This window comes from Bipolaris oryzae (genome assembly GCF_000523455.1).
Source record: "Bipolaris oryzae ATCC 44560 unplaced genomic scaffold scaffold_4, whole genome shotgun sequence".
Classification (NCBI taxonomy): domain Eukaryota; kingdom Fungi; phylum Ascomycota; class Dothideomycetes; order Pleosporales; family Pleosporaceae; genus Bipolaris; species Bipolaris oryzae.
Window position 1 is genome coordinate 370,728 of NW_006911280.1, and position 19,740 is coordinate 390,467.

The 19,740-nt window shown below is 48.4% G+C and overlaps 7 protein-coding genes across 7 annotated transcripts; 4 read left to right on the forward strand and 3 right to left on the reverse strand.

Moving 5' to 3' along the window:
- Positions 1-525: 525 nt before the first annotated feature.
- On the forward strand, positions 526-1,953 carry COCMIDRAFT_81524 (uncharacterized protein; the record flags this gene model as incomplete). The annotated part of the gene is made up of 2 exons (XM_007684758.1): positions 526-861; positions 928-1,953. The coding sequence occupies 2 exons, from the start codon at positions 526-528 to the stop codon at positions 1,951-1,953; spliced, it is 1,362 nt and encodes a 453-aa protein (XP_007682948.1).
- Positions 1,954-4,909: 2,956 nt separating this feature from the next.
- Positions 4,910-5,762, forward strand: COCMIDRAFT_21986 (uncharacterized protein; the record flags this gene model as incomplete). Its single annotated transcript, XM_007684652.1, has 2 exons — positions 4,910-4,958; positions 5,017-5,762. The coding sequence occupies 2 exons, from the start codon at positions 4,910-4,912 to the stop codon at positions 5,760-5,762; spliced, it is 795 nt and encodes a 264-aa protein (XP_007682842.1).
- Positions 5,763-6,382: 620 nt separating this feature from the next.
- COCMIDRAFT_81393 (uncharacterized protein) lies at positions 6,383-8,334 on the forward strand (the record flags this gene model as incomplete). The annotated part of the gene is made up of 3 exons (XM_007684759.1): positions 6,383-6,615; positions 6,728-7,126; positions 7,176-8,334. 3 exons carry the CDS (start codon positions 6,383-6,385, stop codon positions 8,332-8,334), a joined length of 1,791 nt encoding a protein of 596 aa, XP_007682949.1.
- Positions 8,335-9,076: 742 nt separating this feature from the next.
- Positions 9,077-10,768, reverse strand: COCMIDRAFT_21988 (uncharacterized protein; the record flags this gene model as incomplete). The annotated part of the gene is made up of 1 exon (XM_007684653.1): positions 9,077-10,768. One exon carries the CDS (start codon positions 10,766-10,768, stop codon positions 9,077-9,079), a length of 1,692 nt encoding a protein of 563 aa, XP_007682843.1.
- A 1,124-nt stretch (positions 10,769-11,892) lies between these two features.
- On the reverse strand, positions 11,893-13,068 carry COCMIDRAFT_21989 (uncharacterized protein; the record flags this gene model as incomplete). Its single annotated transcript, XM_007684654.1, has 3 exons — positions 11,893-12,335; positions 12,383-12,685; positions 12,738-13,068. 3 exons carry the CDS (start codon positions 13,066-13,068, stop codon positions 11,893-11,895), a joined length of 1,077 nt encoding a protein of 358 aa, XP_007682844.1.
- A 3,022-nt stretch (positions 13,069-16,090) lies between these two features.
- On the forward strand, positions 16,091-17,251 carry COCMIDRAFT_81394 (uncharacterized protein; the record flags this gene model as incomplete). Its single annotated transcript, XM_007684760.1, has 2 exons — positions 16,091-16,675; positions 16,733-17,251. 2 exons carry the CDS (start codon positions 16,091-16,093, stop codon positions 17,249-17,251), a joined length of 1,104 nt encoding a protein of 367 aa, XP_007682950.1.
- Positions 17,252-17,667: 416 nt separating this feature from the next.
- Positions 17,668-18,747, reverse strand: COCMIDRAFT_832 (uncharacterized protein; the record flags this gene model as incomplete). The annotated part of the gene is made up of 2 exons (XM_007684628.1): positions 17,668-18,151; positions 18,209-18,747. The coding sequence occupies 2 exons, from the start codon at positions 18,745-18,747 to the stop codon at positions 17,668-17,670; spliced, it is 1,023 nt and encodes a 340-aa protein (XP_007682818.1).
- Between the last annotated feature and the right edge of the window lie 993 nt (positions 18,748-19,740).

Genomic DNA, 19,740 nt, shown 5'->3' on the forward strand with positions numbered 1-19,740 from the left:
CTTGAATCCTCAGAGACCCAGCCTCTGTGAGAGTATGTGTATCCACGCTGACCAATATTCGGGAGGCAGTGCCGCATCAGCGGTGACCTTTCCATATGTGGAGAACTGTCGTTTCCACAGTGATATAACTAGATCGCCGAGTATCCTAATTGGAGAGCGCTATCTCTATTCATGATATAATGCACATATCCAGCATCACGGATGTTGTTGGTGTCATGAGTAAGGAAGTGTGGTACTAGTAGCATAGCCTCTCCACACTGCATTGTGCGGGGGCGGGACTCCACCCCCACTCTCCACCTTCACGCCTAAACAATTCCGAAGAATCCTGTCAGACTCCAAAACTCCAAAGTAGCCTCGGCCTCGCCCGAGCGCGCCGCTAACGCGTCTTTTGGTATGCATACAGCATGCAGCAGCGAGTCATGCGAATTGCAATTATGACTTTCGATCTACACGTTCAAGTCGCGTCTTCTCACTCTTCCCGCGACACATGCTCGTATTGTAGATCGCACCCCGACATCCTCAAACATGGACACAGACATCAACAGTCACCCAGCCTTCTCGCGCATGCCACCATGGGTCAAAGCAAAGTTGCGTCCCATTGCAATCTCAAAGATACACCAAGTATATGAATGGGTCGAGACCGAGTGTATACCAGCAGAGCGCATATACAAAGCTCAACTTAGCGCAAGCAAGACGAGATGGGAGACTCCAGCCATCATCCACGAGCTGCGGAAGAAGGCAAAGGCGCAAGGACTATGGAATCTGTTTCTACCAAACCACTTCGTTGAAAGTCCTGGGTTGACGAATCTGGAGTATTCATGTTGCGCAGAGATAATGGGAAGAGTGTACTGGGCAGCACAGGTAAATCCACCTTTCCCAAACTCACACACACCGAGTAACAAAGCACCCTTCTGACTTCCTAAGTAGACCATGAACTGCCACGCCCCGGAAACCGGCAACATCGAACTCCTCGCAAAATACTGCACCCCATCTCAAAAAGAAAAATGGCTCTACCCCCTCATGAACGGCGACATGTCCTCCGCCTACAGCATGACCGAGCCCAACGTCGCCTCCTCAGACGCAACCCAAGTCGGCATAAAAATGGAAATTACAGACAAAGAAGTCATCATCAACGGCCGCAAGCTCTACGGCAACTGCCAATACAACCCCGAGATGCAACTCTTCATCCTAATGGGGTGTTCCGACCCTTCTAACCCCAATCCCTGGAACAGACACACAACGCTCGTCGTGCCCGCCAATTCGCCCGGGCTCCGGCAGGTTAGGAATCTCAGCATAATGGGTTACGACTGGGCGCCCGAGGGCCACGGCGAATACGTATACGACAACGTGCGGGTGCCTCTCGAAAACATCATCTTAGGACCCGGCCGCGCCTTCGAAATCGCTCAAGGACGACTGGGACCCGGTCGTATACACCACTGCATGCGACTCATAGGCCAAGCCGAACGCGCCTTTGAACTCGCGCTCGTACGATGTATGGAGCCGCGCAAGAAACCGCGGGGCAAGTTCATCGGCGAGTTTGACAGCAACATCGAGCGGATAGCGGATATGCGCATGACGATTGATGCGATGCGATTGATCGTTCTCAATGCAGCGGATACCATGGATCTGCAGGGTAACAAGGCGGGCAAGTATGCGATTGCGCAGAGTAAGATTATGGTGCCGAATGCGCTGCTGAAAGTTATCGATGAGGCGATGCAGATGTACGGTGGGCAGGGGCTCACGCAGCATACGCCTTTGCCTGAGATTTGGACGTATGCGCGGTTTGTGAGGGTTGCAGATGGGCCGGACTCGGCGCATAGGCATCAGGTTGGGAGGGATCAGATGAAGACAGCGCAGGGGTTTAGAGATAAGGCAGAGGGGTATACAGAGAGGTATAGGGAGTTGTGTAAGAAGTGGGGGTTGGAGCCGGAGGAGTTTGAGGGGATATTGTAGTAGGTTTTCTTCCTTCGGTATAGGTGCGAAGACTTCGGCAAATTTCATCACCCATATCTTGTGTAAGTAGCAAGAAGAGAGTAAGGCGAATAAGAGTAATACAATACTATTGTTTCTTCTAGGTGTTGAGAGATAGGAAAAGGGTATCATATCCAAAGCCTAAAACGGTAGTTCATGTTGGCATCATCCACACATGCCCCGGTTTCGTTATTCATACTGCGATAGGTGGTGACCCAAAGCTAAGATTATCGTCATCATCAAAAAATGATGCCGCTTCTTGAGTCGACATGACAAAGTCGTCGAACGAGTTGTCCGTTGCTGTTGTGACAGCCGGCTTGGATGCCAACGTAGGATGCGAATTGACCGCGCATTGCCTTTTCGCTGGCGGCGCATGCGTTCTAGATGGTGCTGTAGTGGCTCTCCGCTTTGTATTAGCCACGGACATTGACTTCGGTAGCTGTGAGGCTCTGAGCTTTGCAAGTTCAGCGTCAAGACCTGTCGCAAAAGGTCCTGGATTCAAACATTTTCCAGCTATTTTCTTATTAGACATCGAAGGTCTGTTGCTGTTTGTGACTGCAGATGAGCGTGCTGGTGTATGTGTAGATTTCATGGTAGGGCCACACTTCAATGACGCAGCTAATGGCTCCACTCGTAGTGCCACAGATGCAACATAAGCCGTCTTTTGGGCTTGTGGAGAAGGTGCCCTCTCTGGAAGTGCTGTCGGCATGATTTTTGACGCCATAGGAGTGGTCTGGAGTTTTGGTTGATTAGTGACACTACGAACAGGCTCGTCATCTAGATCGTCGAGGGAAAAGTTTAGATCTTGGGTCGACATTGGGGGAAAGCCGTCAACCATGGAAAGCGAATTGGTAGTAAAAGTAGTGGTATTTCCCATTACTTCGGGCCTTGCTTCGCATGCGATTTCACGCGAAATTTGCGTACTGCTTTCGAAGAAGTCATCCCAGCAATCGGCTGGTACTGACGATGCGGTTGTCTTTGAGGATGTTTCTGCAGCAGCTGTTGTGTTCGAAATATTTGACAGGGTTGATTTTGACGCTGGAAGACCGGGAAGCTTGAAGTCTGGATTCGAGTTTACTTGAGGCTTTGCTTGTGGCCCTGGTAGCGTCATCCTTCTGGATAAGATAGGAGGCGTTATTCGGCCTGGGATGGAGGGTAATTTGAACCCAGCTTGCGGTGCCTCCCGTGGCGGTTGAGATGACGTATAATTGATGGCAACGGAAACAGGAAACTGCGTACGTTGGAATGGATATTGGTCCAAGTTTCTGTATTTTGCACAGAAGGGAATCCGGATAAGGAATGTTTTAGTACCTTTTAGACGTCCATCCAAAACCAAACATTCCAGTCGGTCATTCTCAGATCGCAGAATACGAAGATGTTGACTCTTCGACAGTTGACTGCTCGTATGCAAGTCTTTGAGTAAAGTGACAACACAACCAACTTTAAGGCGCAGCCGATGCGGGGGTATTCCAACAGGATTGAGTTTGTGCAATAGGCCTAGAGCCGGGTCCCATCCAGGCGTCTTCAAAGAGACATCCTGAGAGAGGAATTCTATCGGAGACCCAGCCAGTTTATTAAGATAAGCCTCTACTGTTCTATTTATAGGCCCGTGGGTGCGGGTAAAATCAGGGTCCTCTTTGACAGGACAAGGCTTTGGCGCAATCGAGGGGAGTGGCGGGCCTGTCGTGACTTGAGCGGCAGATGGTAGTGGCGGTACGTTCGCATGGGTTTCCTCAGCTGAATCTGACATGACTAGGTTGTGTGCTTCCAAAAGAGAGTCGTCGTCCAAGTCGTCATCCGCCCATTGTTCGCCCAATGAAGCATTCAACTGGGGCAAGTCAAGGTCCTTATCCTTGTCTTCCTCTTCGTCATCCCATGGCTCCTGTTCCAGGTTGGAAACCGCCTCCTCTAACTTCCTTGTGATTTCTAACTCCTTTTTGCGTTTTTCGTCATCGTTTCTTTTCTTATTCAACCCAAGAAACGCTTCCATCCCATTCTTCAGCTGCGCTTGAGTGTGACTGTATCCAATCAACTGTGTCGCCAATCCAACCCCCAGCTGCTTTCTGGCTGCGGCTTCCTTTGCTTCTTTCTCCGTACGTTTCTTTTTCGCGGCTTTCCGGCGCTCTTCGGCCTCTCGTGCATATGTGGCCCGCTTGTTCAACTCCAATTCGCGCTCCAACTGCTTCCTTTGCCGCTCACTGAGAACTGGGCCATTTTTTCGATGTTGTCGCTTGACTTCGGTCGAGGTTTGCGCGATTCTGTGCGGGGTTGGTGTCATTGTGGGGCGCGCATCGCGTTGATGAGGGGGATGTGGGCAAGGGCATGGGGAGTGTGGCGGTGGATGTTTTGCATAGCCGCGCTAGCGACACGAAGTCACGTGCTTTTACCAATGACCATACTAGCAGCCAACAACCCCTTTTTGTGATCTTCCAAAGCAGTCTCAATTGGAAATCCTACTGAAACTCTGAAATTAGTGTTGATAAAACATCTTTGCATAGTACTGGAACCACTATGTACGCGAAACCTGTGTCACACCACTGCATGATAGACAAAGCCAACTTCAATTCATCCTGATGGGTCGCCGTCTCCAAACCTACGCGGCTTTGATAATCATCTTACTCCATCTGCAATGGAACAAACAACATACATGCAGCAGACTAGGTTCATTCAGGCTCACAATGAGCGGGAAAAGAACATCCGACCTTCTCAAAGCACACCTACCCCGCGCGCGAGCCGCCTTGCAACATTGCGCATCACCCTCCTTCCGGCATCCGTGCATCCGAACAGCTTCCCGAATTGCAGCTTGTAAGATGCTAGTCCCAATCTAGTAGCGGGGATGTAGTGAAGGCAGCTGGGAGAATGATGGCCTATAGACGTACTGGAATTCAATACCTTTACAAAAGCGTGTAATTTGCAACTTCATACTAATCTTGTTGCCATGTCTTTCGCCTTGAAAGGAGTTGCATACATTACTGGTGCTGGCTCTGGTATGTCCAACAGACTGATGCGTCAGGCCTCGTAATTCCTGTGGCTAACATGATCAAGGCATCGGACAGCACACTGCATATGCTCTTGCAAGGCAGGGAGTACGCTCATTCGCCCTCGTCGATCGAAACCCCGTATCAAAGACGGTCGGCCAACTAAACAAGATATCGCCTAATGTCTTGGTCAAGGAGTTCGAGTTAGATGTTACCGACGAAAAAGCTGTTGATGATAGCATAGAAAAGACTGTTAAAGAATTCGGTAGATTGGACTACGCGGTCAACAATGCAGGAATCGGCGGCATGATCAAAACATCGGATCAAATACCAAGAGACGACTTCGAGAAGATCATGTCTGTGAATACGATTGCTGTCTGGCAATGTCAGCGCGCGCAGATCCGGCAGATGCTGAAGCAAGACAAATTATCAGACTCTTATCGCTCTTATCGGGGGTCAATCGTCAACGTAGCGTCCATGTACGGCGTGGTAGCACCACCGCTAAATGTCCCGGCTACAGCATACGCTACAAGCAAACATGCAGTTGTCGGTCTTACCAAATCTGACGCACTCGCATTCGCACACAAGGGTATCAGAATCAATGCCATATCCCCTGGCTATGTGTTGACGCCGCTGGTCAGGGAAACCATGAGCAAAGGCGACATGATAGAGCAAGAGAGGTTGAAGGTTCCAATTCGTCGCTACTCAGAAATGGAAGAGATTGGCGATTGTGTCGCATTTCTGCATTCCGATGCGGCTAGTTACATGATTGGGGCCAACTTAGTTGCAGACGGCGGTTATACAGTCTCATAGAGAGTGGCGCAAGTGCATTCATCCAGTTCTTGGCCGACCATTCATTCATACGATATCATATATTCTGCATATGTACGAAACGCCTTTGCCAACAACATTCATCAAAGTCGGGGTCATCTCGGCAGACTTGTTTTCTCCGCCCCAACTGTAACTGCTAGCTCCACCTCGCCTGGAGATTTACATTTGATACTGTATTCCGACAACTTCATCGTGCTGACTATCCAGGGCTCGCACGAGTCGCCCACTGATATTCGGTCCAATTTTCAAGGGTCAGTTTTCGAGTTCCCGTGTCATGCAATGATTACCTAGCTACGGAAATCGTTTGCCACGTCATGCTACAGGGTGTTACTTGCGTCTTTCCTCCTTATTACGAGTCATCCACACTAAACGGTGCCCCGGTATGAATTCGAATGCACTTAGCCGAACCCCAGATTTTGACGCATGACTAGCCTGACTCAAATTGTGGAGCGATCGATCGCATGCCTGACTCTTTGGGAACAGGGCGTTGTAATCCTGTCAAAACCATAGAGTTTAAGAACCTGTATATCTCCGGTCGAAGCTGTTGATCATATTGTCTTTCTTCATAGTTCCTTTTTCGAATAATATAACCCCTTCACAAAATGGCAGACGGATTTATCATCCCGTCATCAGCCAGTCCAGAATCGGATGCTCAATACCGATTACGAGGACCAATTCATGCGCAACGCCATGTCCGCGTCATATGTATCGGTGCCGGTGCTTCAGGCCTTCTGATGGCATACAAGCTGCAAAGACATTTTTCCAACTACAGTCTCCAGGTCTATGAGAAAAATCCCGAAGTATCCGGCACTTGGTATGAAAACCGATATCCGGGGTAAGTACCGGCTAAGATCTTGGATGCGGGGACGATGCTACTCTGGCCCCACAACTAGCCCTTACCAACCCATCTATAGAAAAGCAAGGCAATTACTAATTTTCACTTGCAGATGCGCATGCGATGTACCTTCACACAACTATACATGGTCTTTTTTTCCGAAACTTGACTGGTCGGCTGTCTACGCCAGTTCCAAGGAGATATACACATACTTCAACGACTTTGCACTCAAGTTCGGACTCCATAAATATGTCAAGACCCAACACCAGGTCATTAGTGCACAATGGAACCAGCAAAAAGGAGGTTACAACGTGCAAGTCAAAGACCTCGAGACTGGCCGGATTGTGAATGACCATTGTGATATCTTAGTGAATGCTGGAGGCATTCTGAACAATTGGCAATGGCCCGCTATACCGGGTCTGGAAAAATACAAAGGCACACTACTGCACACTGCGAATTGGGACGAGAGTATTGACCTAAAAGGCAAGAATGTTGGTCTTATTGGAAATGGGTGAGCCTTCTTTACTTCCCAGTATCTAGCATACATTAACCCATCAAAGCTCTTCCGGCATCCAAGTTCTTCCAACAATCCAACCCTATGTAAAGAAAGTGACCACATTCATTCGCGAGCCAGCTTGGGTCTCACCTGTCCAAGGACTCGAGCAACACGTCTTCTCTGACAGTGAAAAGCTAGCATTTGCTACACAACCCGGAGTCTTGCGCGGTTACCGCAAGGATGTTGAGCGAGGTCTCAATGGCCAATTTGGTGTCTTCCTCAAAAACACAAACATACATAATGAAACCGAAGCCTACTTCCGCGAGCAAATGTCAGAAAAGCTACAGGACGAATACCTCAGGGAGCGCCTAATTCCAAATTGGCAAGCCGGTTGCAGACGACTTACACCCGGCGTGGGCTACCTCGAAGCCCTCAGCAAGCCAAACGTACAAACAGTATACGGCGAGATCAACGCAATAACCGAGCGTGGCTGTCTCTGCGACGACGGAAATGAATACCCCGTCGACGTCCTCATCTGCGCCACCGGCTTCAACACATCCTTCAAGCCACGCTTCCCCGTCATAAACCCTTCGGGAACCAACCTCCAAGACGCCTGGTCCAAAGAACCACGCTCCTACTTCGGCCTCGCTGCCGCCGACTTCCCCAACTACCTCATCTTCCTCGGTCCCAACTGCCCGATCGGCAACGGACCCGTCCTCAGCGCCATCGAAGCCCAAGCCGACTACATGTGCAAGCTCATCGACCGCTTCCAAACCCACAACATATCCTCTTTCGCACCAAAAGCAGAAGCAATCGACGACTTCATCGCCTTCAAAAACGAATTCATGAAGAAAACAGTATGGAACGACCCTTGCCGCTCCTGGTACAAATCCCTCGGCCCCGATGGCCCCGTCACCGCGCTCTGGCCAGGCTCAACACTGCACTACATCGAGGCGCTGATGGAACTGCGCATGGACGACTGGGACGTCAAGTATACAGGCAACAGGTTTAGTTGGCTGGGCAATGGGTATTCACAGACGGAGATTGATCCGACGGCTGATTGGGCGTTTTATATCCGCGAGCAAGATGATGATGAGCCGATTTCAAGGCTGAGGAAGCTGAGAATTTTGAACAAGAGCGGGACGGTGGAGCCGTCGGCTGGGGTGGATTTTACGGGGGCGAGGGCGAAGGAGAGTGTGGGGGCGGTGGAGGCGAAGTTGTGAGGGTGAGGGAGTGGGAATGCATGGGAGTGAGGAGTAGGTGGGGTTTTTCCGCTGTATAATTTCGGGTGGTGATTTGCGAAAATCTTCGTGGAATTATGTATTGAGTAGTCGTTCTAGTTGTTTCGAAGAATGTTTTTTTATGCAATAACTGGTTCTCGGCAACAAGCCAATGTGGTTCACGGTACCTATCGCTAAGCGTCTAATGGTGCAAAGTGTCAATGAGCATGCATAGTGCATTTATGAAAAGGGGGAGGTCAGATAGTAGCTGTACTATCTAGCACGATTTCAACAGGTAGAAATGAACAATGAGAATACTCTATTTGATACTCTATGGTTTGTCAGATACTTCCAAATATACTATTGGACCGTAATCCTTGAGATGTCCCTCCTGACTCAAGGCCTCTCGTCATAAAAGAATAGCTACTCGATCTTTCATCGGCGTTCAACCCCGGGCGGAATATACTCCCTACGCATTAAGAGCGCATGAACAAACAAGCAGCCGAATCTCATAGCATTAGTCCATCTAGAAATAGATATCCAACCCTTGTGTCTCTAAATCAAAACAACCAACTCCTTCAACAATACAAAGCTCTAGCAATTTCATCCTCGCCATCTTCACCCAGTCTTTCCTCCATCATGAAAGAGAACCCCCTAAATCGCAACCACTTCCACCTATATCCCACCAATGTATTGTGTGATCATATTGCACAAACACATATCCATGAATTTCGTATGGCACTCACTAGCTGTGCCTTGAACATTGATAGTGCGTCTTTGTCTGGGTATGCCATTTTGTAATCCTCCGTGTCCTCGTCCTCGTCACCGTCGCAGTCTCACTCTTCACTAGCACTTCCATCCTCGGCACAGTTCTCACGAGGGTAGGAAGTGCGGTTACGGTTGTTACGTGTGTGATGATGTTAGGGTTGGGACGCCGGATGCCTTGGGCAAGCTTTGCGGGATCGAGGGGAGTGGGCATGACGTTGGCGGGTATAGACTGCGTGGCGATGACGGTGCGAGCGGGGTATTTGTCGAGGAAGGGGTGGGAATTCCAGAAATTGAGGAGGAAGGGTGGACGCTTCGCGAAGGCGGTGGAGAGAGTGGGTGTTGGTTGCGGTTCTTCGTTTGGAGGAATTGCGGTAGCTGTGGGAGATGGCTGAGAAGCTTCGGAATCAACAATGGCGGTTTGGGATGTGGCACTTTCGGTCCTCGTGCTTGGGTGTGATGCCATCTGAGTCCCATAATAAAAGCTAGTAGATGATAGAGGAGGCAGTAATCTTGTCGATTCGTGCATGGTCACAGGGATATCCTTCTTTCTCTTCGTCAACTGAACTCTTGGCACTGAGTCCTCCAGGGATCTCCCATTCAAGAGACTGTATGGTACTGTTTCAAACGCTTTGAGCACCTTTGACATCGACACTATCGCGCTTTGTGCAGCCTCTGTGATTCTACCCCCGATGGGCAATGCAAACTCGAGAGATTTGATAGAAATCTCAGCAAACATTCCAACCATAGCGGTCGCATTCTCGGTCTCGTGCCATTGTGCAAGGTTGATTTTCGCGTCTCTGTGCGGAAGTCGCGACAAAGCATTGCAGCTCAGCTTGTTGAATTCCCTTAGCGATTTCGACGCATTAGGCTGGTGAGCTGCAATCGAGGCAAATTGCGTTTGTTGGGAGGTCAATTCCTTCAAGAGACGACTGTAAGTTCTTTCCAGATCTTGAGCGCGGTCGATGTATCGGAGGCGTGCTTCCAATTGAGATACGAATGGAGCTGTGGCCGGTTGATGAGTACCCAAGGCAAGGAGAAGCGCGTTAGTGAGCTTATTGAACCCAGCATTTAGTGCAGTATTGATTGTCTTTTCATCAATCTTACCCTTCTTTTTCTTCTTCTTCGACTTCTTCTTGAGGGTCTTAACGAAATCAGGGTACAGGGTCTTGCAGACCGATTTTGAAAATCCGGTAACGAACCCATTTCCGAAGATGTAGTTTGCGCCAAACTCTAGAACATCGCTCGTCTGAGGAACCTTGTTCATCTTCGCTACCAAGGATTCCATGATATCTTTACAGACAAGAGCTGGGTAGACCAAGGTGCTGTTCTTTGGATGTTTCAAGAAAAATTCGACGTCATCCGCAGGAACCAAAAGACCAGCCAGGTATCCACCTGCTTTTTCTCCTGGTAGCTTGCCCAAGTAACTCATGTCAGGCCAAAGCCCATAGTCTATGGGTTCGAATTTACCCATCAATTCGATCAAGAGACTTTGTGCTGCCAGCCAGATAACGGGGGTTTCTCCCAGAGGGGGATATATCAACGATTTGTACTCGATGTGCCAGTCGGGAAACGGTCCGAACAGACCTGGGTTATTGTTCTCTGCGCTAACTTTGCCCGTGAGGGCGAAGAACGAAAGGACATTGCAGGCGAAGCGTATGATTTTCGTCATGCCAGATAGTAGGTATGGTTTGGAAGTTGAACGAGAGTGTTAACATGGCGAAAATGCAGACCGGAACTCTATATAAGAATACCATTGACGGGATATAACCGTAGACTGTATCATATGTGAAATTTGCTCTTAGTTGGATCAATTATCGGTAGAAAGTACAAGTGATGCAAGAAATAGACGCGTTAGATTTGTGGGTGTAATTATATCAAATGTATTCGTCGATTTGGATGGGTTCAGTGGGCCGTACCTGGGACTGAGGATCTTTGTAATGAGAGTGGCTTGAATAGGCCCACCTTGACCGATTCTGATTGAGGTGCTTTACCAAGAGAAGTCGGACACAATCTGTACATATGGCAACGCTCGAATTGTAATCACGCGTCAGCTGAGTGGTGCAGGGTCGGCATTCTATTGGTGTAGACTCGGGTTGGGCGAAGAGAGTCATATGTGGGGACACCATCAAAGGGAGAAAGATAACAGGGGCTCGTCGATCAAAGCAGGGTAACGAATCTACTGAAACTCTATCCCCGCACTCTCATCCTGCAGCTAGTGTACACTAACATCAAGTAAACTATTGCCATGCTGTAGGGGCAGCGAAGAGAGACCTGTGCTCCAAAACCAGTAGCATATAGAACAGCAAATACGTCCCAATGGGCTTTGAGACGCATCTTACGTATCGCGTGTGGCTAGAACTTACAAACCCGGCTCAACCGTTACTCGATGCATTTGTTGAATTCGACATGATTTAGGGAAAGGGAACAGTCCCCTTGGCACGGATCGGAGCGGGCCCTAATGTAGGCGGAGGGCCAGTGTGGGAGGTGTTGGCATACGTAAAGGTAATTGCCCCTAAGTTCTGCACTTCACTCACTGTATCCCTGCATCGCCACACATCATGTTGTCATCTTACATATACTTTCAATGAATGTGAATATGAGCTAAGGATCTTGAACAACCTAATATGGATCATCCGTATAAGACGTGAGTTATTTTGTTCCATTAGCTATGTGCGGTATTTAAAGTTCAGTCTCTTGAAGAGAACTGAATGGAAGACTGGAGATATTGGTTGCGTCATGTTGTATATAAGCGGCTTGTCTTATTACAAAGTTTTGACCATATGAGCCACCATTCTACGGAGCTGAGGAGGGTGATGGCGATGGTGATGCTGAAAGCGAAGATACAGGTGAGCTTCCGGGACTTGGCCCTGGCCATCCCGCCCATCGACTATCGGGATCAAGCACCGTACCTTCGGGGGTCCACTTCCCGACAGGAGATGTCCAATTCTGGATTGCATTAGGGTTGATGCCCACGTCAATAGTTGCATACAATCCGTCCTCCAAGGTTTTGCCGATCATCACGACCTCCATGATAGGATCATCGTCGGTTGCATTAGCGTAGGCAAATAGCGCATCATTCGCATTGAATATATAGGGTTGTTTGTTCAAGGTGTAGGGATAGGATGTCTCGAGGTCAAAGAGGAAGTCCTGGTCAAAGTAAAATTGACCAACGTGAGAAATAGTACCACCTGTGATGGTGTTGTTCGGAAGGAGTTTGGCGTCATGGTGAACCAGAGCTAAGATCATTAGTTTCGAAGCATGGAGTAACAGATGGGTGTTTTACTGTGCAGATGATTTGCACGGGTGCCATAGTGTCCTGGAAGGAGCGTGATGAAGGAAGCAGTGCCGCCATCATCTGTTGGCTGTAGGCCACGCAGGGCATTCGAGGAAAGGTCTGAGGAGCCATCGCCGTTGGCAGTGGATTGCACGCCAGAGTAGACACCAGTCACGTTAGCTCCCCATAGCTCGATATAAGCACCTTTGATGGGCTTGCAATTCCGTACGTCGATCAGATTAATGTCGACATGTGCTTTCGGGCCTATCTGGCCAGACACGATATTCTTCCGAACGAGTTCGCCCGAAACATCTCAAGATGTATTAGCAGACATACTTTTCGTCTCCTGGATTTAGGAACTTACAGAAAGGGCCCTCAGTTTGCTCGACATCGAGCGTGCATGCCGCCTTTTTACCATAGCTCGATTCAACTTCTACAGGGTCGCGACGAACCAACTCGTGCATTTGTGCAAAGCCGGCTTCGACACGCAGTTCATGAAGCCTGTCCTCGCGCCTTTGGTGCTGCTCCCTGACCCACCCGGAATCTACAAGACTCCGCTTGCAATCCAGAACGCTCCGACGTTCTGGGTGGTTGAGATGGGCTTTTCTTCTCAAGATTTCCTTGTTGATATCGCCGTGTGCAAATACATTGGAAGCCAGAAAGGCAGCAGTGAAAACTGGTATAAGGTGAACCATGATGGCAGCAAAGAATCTGTGAACGAGAACAATCTTCTTTCCGTTATATCACTACATCGCTTGGTTATTCATATGTCCAGTCCCCAGTGCATTGTTGTCATTGGAGTTGGGGAGGTGCAGATCTGCAATACCACCATTTTAGCATTAGATCTGTGTTCCCAATAGTGCTTACTCTTAAATCATTGTTGAGATACAAGGCTGTAATTGCAATTATTCTCACCGCCATCGGCAGCGGCAACTCCTCATTCCCGTGCACATCAAGCAGCTATACTGTCGATCGTTCAGTATCTCTCCTCGGCAGTTTATAGCATGGGGAGCCTTGATCCTAGTACATAGAATGCTCTGTGGAGATTGCTGACTGTTGGGCATGAATAGAAGGCATTCACTTAGTATTCGTAGCCAGACGCGGTCACATAACTCAGTCCATCTATCAGACGCTCACACTGTAAACTGATTATCGAGACGAACATACTAAGCTGTAAAGACATATTCTTCGTTTATTATTGTCTGATGCGTTGACCCCGCATTAGAAGGACCCGATGCAAAATTGATGATTTTCACCTAAGTAACCCTTTCTAGCTAAGCCGGATCGAGCTGGCTATTAGGGGCATACTGCAGGCATGCAACCAAGTAAGCCTATAGTCGAATAGTCACAGTGGTCTTTATCCTAATGCTAATAGGGAAAAGGGGCTTAAGAATGTATATAATCATCACGGACATATGTGGCGGCTTACGCGGCACGGCTCGTGACTGCATCCGGACCGGGCTCATCATGCTGGCGTCTGTCCCCTTGGCTGGGATACATGTGAACTGCATTAGCTACTTTGTAAACTTTAACTTTTGAATCTTCGTCATTGGGTGGAAAATACAGTCAAGCCAAGGATTTCATCAACTACTTGTGTGCTAGTAGGGTGATCGCCCAATCACGAAGCTCATAGCGTATGTGAGAACATGTGGATCTTCGCGCATCAATGCCGAAAGTAAATTGTGAGAGTCATCGATTCATACTTCAGTTATTACCAAGCTCCCAAGAGCAAGTATATTTCTAAGCCATCGTGGCCAATGAGTAGGAGAAAGCTAATTTAGGACTTTTCTCTAGTGGATAACCTGCTTGACTTTTTGTATATTTTTATGAAGATGTTCTTTTCTCTGTCGGAAATCTCAATTGTGAATCGAGATGTGCTATGAAAAAACTGCCATTTTTTTCGCATCAAGTGCGCCTCTTTGATCAGCTGTCGAATCGGGATGGATGATGAGATGAGATGATGAGATGAGATGAGATGATGAGATGAGATAAGATGATGAGATGAGATGAGATGAGATGAGATGATGAGATGAGATGATGGATGATGAGATGAGATGATGGATGATGAGATGAGATGACGAATGTATCCTTAGAAACTTCAACCAGAAACCAGGTTATAATCAGACCTGACCAACTTTCACGTATTTTCAAGATGACCTAGATTCTTGTTTGAAACATGGAAGAGTCACAATGACACGTGCTGATGAATTGGTTCCGAGTACAAGATGGTTGGAGAGCAGGTTGCTAGCCGGCAGACATGGACGCAGGAAAGTCACGTGACACGTGACATCACTATTTGGTAACAAATCTTCGACAAATACTAATTTACAATTCACTCCATTGCATATAGCTTGTGTTGACATCAGGTATCTGGTTTGGTAATTCGGTTGAATGCATTTAGAACCTCACTGCAAATGCTCATCGCTTAGAATCAGGGCTCAAGGTACCGGAAGCAGATTTTGGTAAGCTTTGGACGCTGAGTTTCCTGGAGACGATATCGAGAGAGAGCCTCAATCTAGAATAACAAAAATGGCCGTGTGACTTAAATTACTCAGAGACAAAGGAAGCTAGAGGCAGGGGACATTTGAGGCAAATGAAAAGACGAGGCGTAGCTTTTCAGCGCCAATCAATAGAAGGGTCGTCATAGCATCTGTTCCTGGTAGTTTCATCTTGAAATCTAAGTACTGGATGTTGTTTTTGCTCTGAGTTGAATATGCTTGCAGATCTTTGTTTTACTAGCACCCGTCAGGTAGCTTTGCTGTCTCACCCGCTGATGGGACTGGATATTCCATCCGCCAAAGGCGGCCCTTCGAGTTGACAAGCAGAATCGCATAGGCAATATTCCACGATACATATGGCCAAAAAGGCTCGCCCAGGGCTCACGCGACATTCCCGTCGGATGAAAATTGGATGATCAAGAGAAAATCGTGGATCAAGGGACAAAACTGCCAAGGAGTAACCTTGGGGAACGCGCCGAACCTTGTCGCACGTACCACTAGAGACAGATGGACTCGTAAAAGGGTCAGGCCTCAGATCTTGGTTACGCGAGAATTTATTTTGTGAGGTGCTACAGCCTACTACTCAGTCTAGCCCTGGGATTCTTGGGCCATGTTCGGTTCTTGCTCCTGAACGATTGTCGCTTATGACGCCATCATATACTGTGTAAACGAGTAAAAAGGAATATTTCCTTGCAGCTCTGGCAAAAGAAGACATGGTGTACAAAAGCATGGTTGGATAAAAGAGCAACGAGAGGTGCGCTCCTTACCCAGGCAGAAATAACGCTGTTTCTGATTCGTCACTTGCTCGCGACTAGCCATTCCTTCGTCGCTGACTGAAACAGCAACACCCAACCGCTGAAACACGCAACGCCAGGACAATCCCGACACCATTGTCTTATATTGTTTTATCTACCGTGTCGCGCTCTGGAGATGGCGCTATGCAGTGGAATAAAGCCTGAGAACCATTATCTGGCCAATAGCCATGCCAATAGCCGCGCCCAGTATGCTTCGGCGGCCATCGATAATCTTAACATCTTGCATGCTTACGAATAGAATGGCAGCAGTGTGAAGAGCCAGTGTGTGATGATTGCAAATAACCGAGGAAACATTGCTTCTTTCCTGAAACCTCGCAATAACTATTGAAGGCGGCGGACGTCAATCCTCTCGCCTGTCACTGTTTCTCTTCTGTCTCCTTTTGTCTCTAAAACCGCCTCAGGCAATGGACACTCGCGTCGATTCTCTGAATACTTCAAACCTCGACTATGCCAAATATCTCAATGACTCCAAATCCTCAAAGTACTTCTCCAGCCACAAGGCAAATCTATCGGGCGCAACAATGCTTGACCTGCTTAGTGGAACTGAAGGTTCCATCGCTGCCGCGTATCAAACTTCGCATTCGAAGCCTCACCCGTCGAGACCAAACCGGCCTTCAGATGTCTCCTCGAGCAAGAATGAATTGCGACAAACAAATCGGATGCTGGTGGAAATAGTCCAGAACGCCCAACTGGAACTCGCAACGCAAAGACAAACGATGCTCGACATGCAATCGCGGATCCTCCAGCTCGAGCATGTCTTGTACAAGAGTAACAGCAGCACCCCAGAATCGTTCGCAAGCACCACTACCACTGCCACCACGCAACGAGCAACTTCTCAAACCAAGCCAGTAGAAGAAAAGATACTCGTCAACTCAGCAGCCCAACACCAAGCATCCAGCCTCTCCGTCACCCCCACCAACAAGCCCGAATTCTGGAAATCCCCCAGCCGCTTCTCCGGCTTCAACTTCAACTTCGACCTCCTCGAAACCGTTCCAAGAAGCTCTAAACAATCCCAGCACTTGCAATCGCAAAAACACCAACACCAGCAAAAACAACAACGACAACAACAACAACAAAAACACACCCCAGAAACCCCACAAGTCTACAAACCCTCCCGCCCCCCTGCGCCCCCCGCAAAGTCCCCTCGTAACACCACCACCCAAAACGCCCCCCACCACAACCACATCCATCGCACTCTCACCAAAAAATCCTCAGAAGCAACCCTACTCACCCGCCCATCCCCTTCCCACGACACACCCGCAAGCGACATAAAAGAACACATAGTCGAGTACGAACACGTCAAAATCCCCTTCCCACCGCTCCTCCACTCGCCGCCCAAGACCGCGCGCAGCAAACTAGCGTCCACAGTGCAGAGCAGAGACGACGAGTTGACCGCGTTGCCGCGGATGCCAGAGCAGGTTCCGGCTGTGGTGCAGGAGCAAGTGGTGGTGGTGGCGGCGGGGGCTGCAAAGGGGCCGAGGAGGGGGATAAAGCATATACGGATTAGTCGGTCTTTTTCGAGGAGTTTTCGGATTGATTGTGGGAATGGGGGGAGAGGCACGTGAGTCATTTTGGGTTGCTTGGAGGATGATGGATGGGGGAAACAAGAGAAAGAGGGGATGGCGTGTTTTGTTTTTGTTTTTTTGTTTTTTTTCGGCCGGGATATCATGCGTATTGAGGTCCTAGGGACTTCCGCATTACCACTGTACTTGTAACAATTTTCTTTGTTCTTCTTTGTTTTTTTTTACAAGACGATATCGCTCAGGAAAGCGTGAATGCGGCGTGCTACGACTACAACAACCTTTTTTTTGTAGAGTATGTTTCAATTGTTTATTTTGTTTGTATTATATCATATCCAACTTAATGAGAGGAGTACTATACAGCTTGATTGAAAAACTGCTGACACGATTGAATCGAGACCAAATAAAACTTTCACCATCAATGCGTAGCGATTTATATAGAGATATTTTATCTCATCCCTTTACTTCCTCCTGTTTTGCTGCATTCCGAGAATCTGCACCATACGGATGAAGATGTTGATAAAGTCCAACTCGAGTGAGATGGCCTCGTTTACAGGATCCTTGGGAATCAAACCACGCTCGGCCATACGAGCATGGTTGAGCACCTTCTGCACATCGTACAGGGTAAATCCGCCAAAGACAGCGAGGCCACCGTATAACCAGATGTTCTCAGTGAACATCAAAGTGCGAGCAGCGGTAGCAGGGACGACCATGGGAGCGAGACCAGAAAGCGCGACGATGGCGACACCAGCGAGAAGAGGACCACCGAGGTACATGTACTTGTCCGTCTTTGCAGTAGCACCGACGAACGCGAGAGAGCCCATCATTCCAGCAGTGTAAAGTCCAGCGCGAGCGAGGATGGCGGGGTGCATGAAGAAGAGCGGCGACAGGAGCAGGGCCTGGGTGCCATTGAAAGCGGTCCAGAGAGCATACTTTTGCACGTAGCTAAGATTGGTCAGTATTTTCGCCTACCAAAGTTTATGCTGATCGGCAGATACTTACTTGCTAGGGTGTGTTGCCATAGTGCCATACATAGTTCCGATGCTACCAACAAGTCCAACGCCCAGCACCAGCCATGGGTTCGCGCTCATGAGCCTGAAACTCCAGCCGTTCATGTGCAGAGCGCGCGCAGCAATACCGATCATTCCAACACCAAGGCCAGTGTGCAAAAACGTGTCGTTGAGGTACTCGCGCTCAAATGGCGGCATGCCGCCATCTTCCCGAGTTTCACGGTTGAAGATTAAGTTGATGCCTAGCAATGTGGCGCCGAAGATGCCAGCGCCATAGAGCAAACGCTGTCGCAAATCTCCCTGAGCGAGTGGGTTGTATGCAGCTTGCTGGTAACTCCTTCGGAAAGCTTGCTGGAACCTTGATACATTTTGCGAAGATGATACCGTGGGCTTTGCTGGGCGGAAGAAATGTGGATGTTGCTTCAGTGGCGTGTTATGGAAGGCGCGGATTGAGAGTGATTGCGGTGAACTGTGTGTTGCTTGGCGCAATGTCGCCGTAATGGCGAATGGCCTCCGTAGGAGCGATGCCATTGTTGTGATGTGCCTTTAGCAGTGTTAGTGGTGGTGCAATGGCGAGCGGCGGATATGGTGATATAGGCAGACGAGTGGATGACGTTTTGCTGGTGGAAAGCGCGAGAAATGCCAAGCCCGCCTTAACTCCGAGAGAACCTTCAAGCCCCGCCACATTGATGAGACATCGAACAACATCAGTCATACTCGATGTAAGTTGATCTTCAGTCTTCTAGGGAAATCTCCCTTTGTGACTATAACCTGTAGTTGACTTCGATCATGTTCCGAGCCGCAAAATTTTGACTCTTCTTAGGTATTTCTCTTATATTCGCTCTCAGGAGCACTGCTCAGTAACAATACCGTCATTGTTTTCATTATCAGCGTAATGCGTCCGAAGAGGCTTCTAAAACACAACGGTAATTTGATAATTTGAGCTGGCTGAGCACAGTGACCGGCGACCATGCAGCTTTCGTAACATTTTCATAATGACGAACATGATGCATTCCTTAGTCGCATGCTTATTTGCGAACGCATATGCATAGTTTATACACACTCCATCAGTGCCTAGTACCCTTTTCCACGTACATAAGCATGTTGAGACTAGTGATAGTATTTGACATGGCCTTCTGCCATTCTAAAAGATTTCTATTGTAACGTATCGTAAATTCGCCTCATAGATCAAAACCACTCATACATAGACAGCTGCAATTCCGCATACAGCAAAAGAGGCCTCAAATCATTACACCCAACCTATAATACTACTACTTTATTTTTACATTACTAAAGGCTAGACCGCACAGTTGGCCAGTCTCCAAACGGGCTGAAATTCATTGTCAGGCTGAGTAATGCCATAATATGCAAAATCAGTACATCTCCTTGCATTCAATAAATCCCAGTCTATCGTGCCTCATTTACTCAATCGTTCTGAGATCACCGATTAAGCATTCAACCCCTCAATCTAACTCGAATCTTTTGGGAAAAAAAACTTTTACACTGAACATGAATACACTGTAA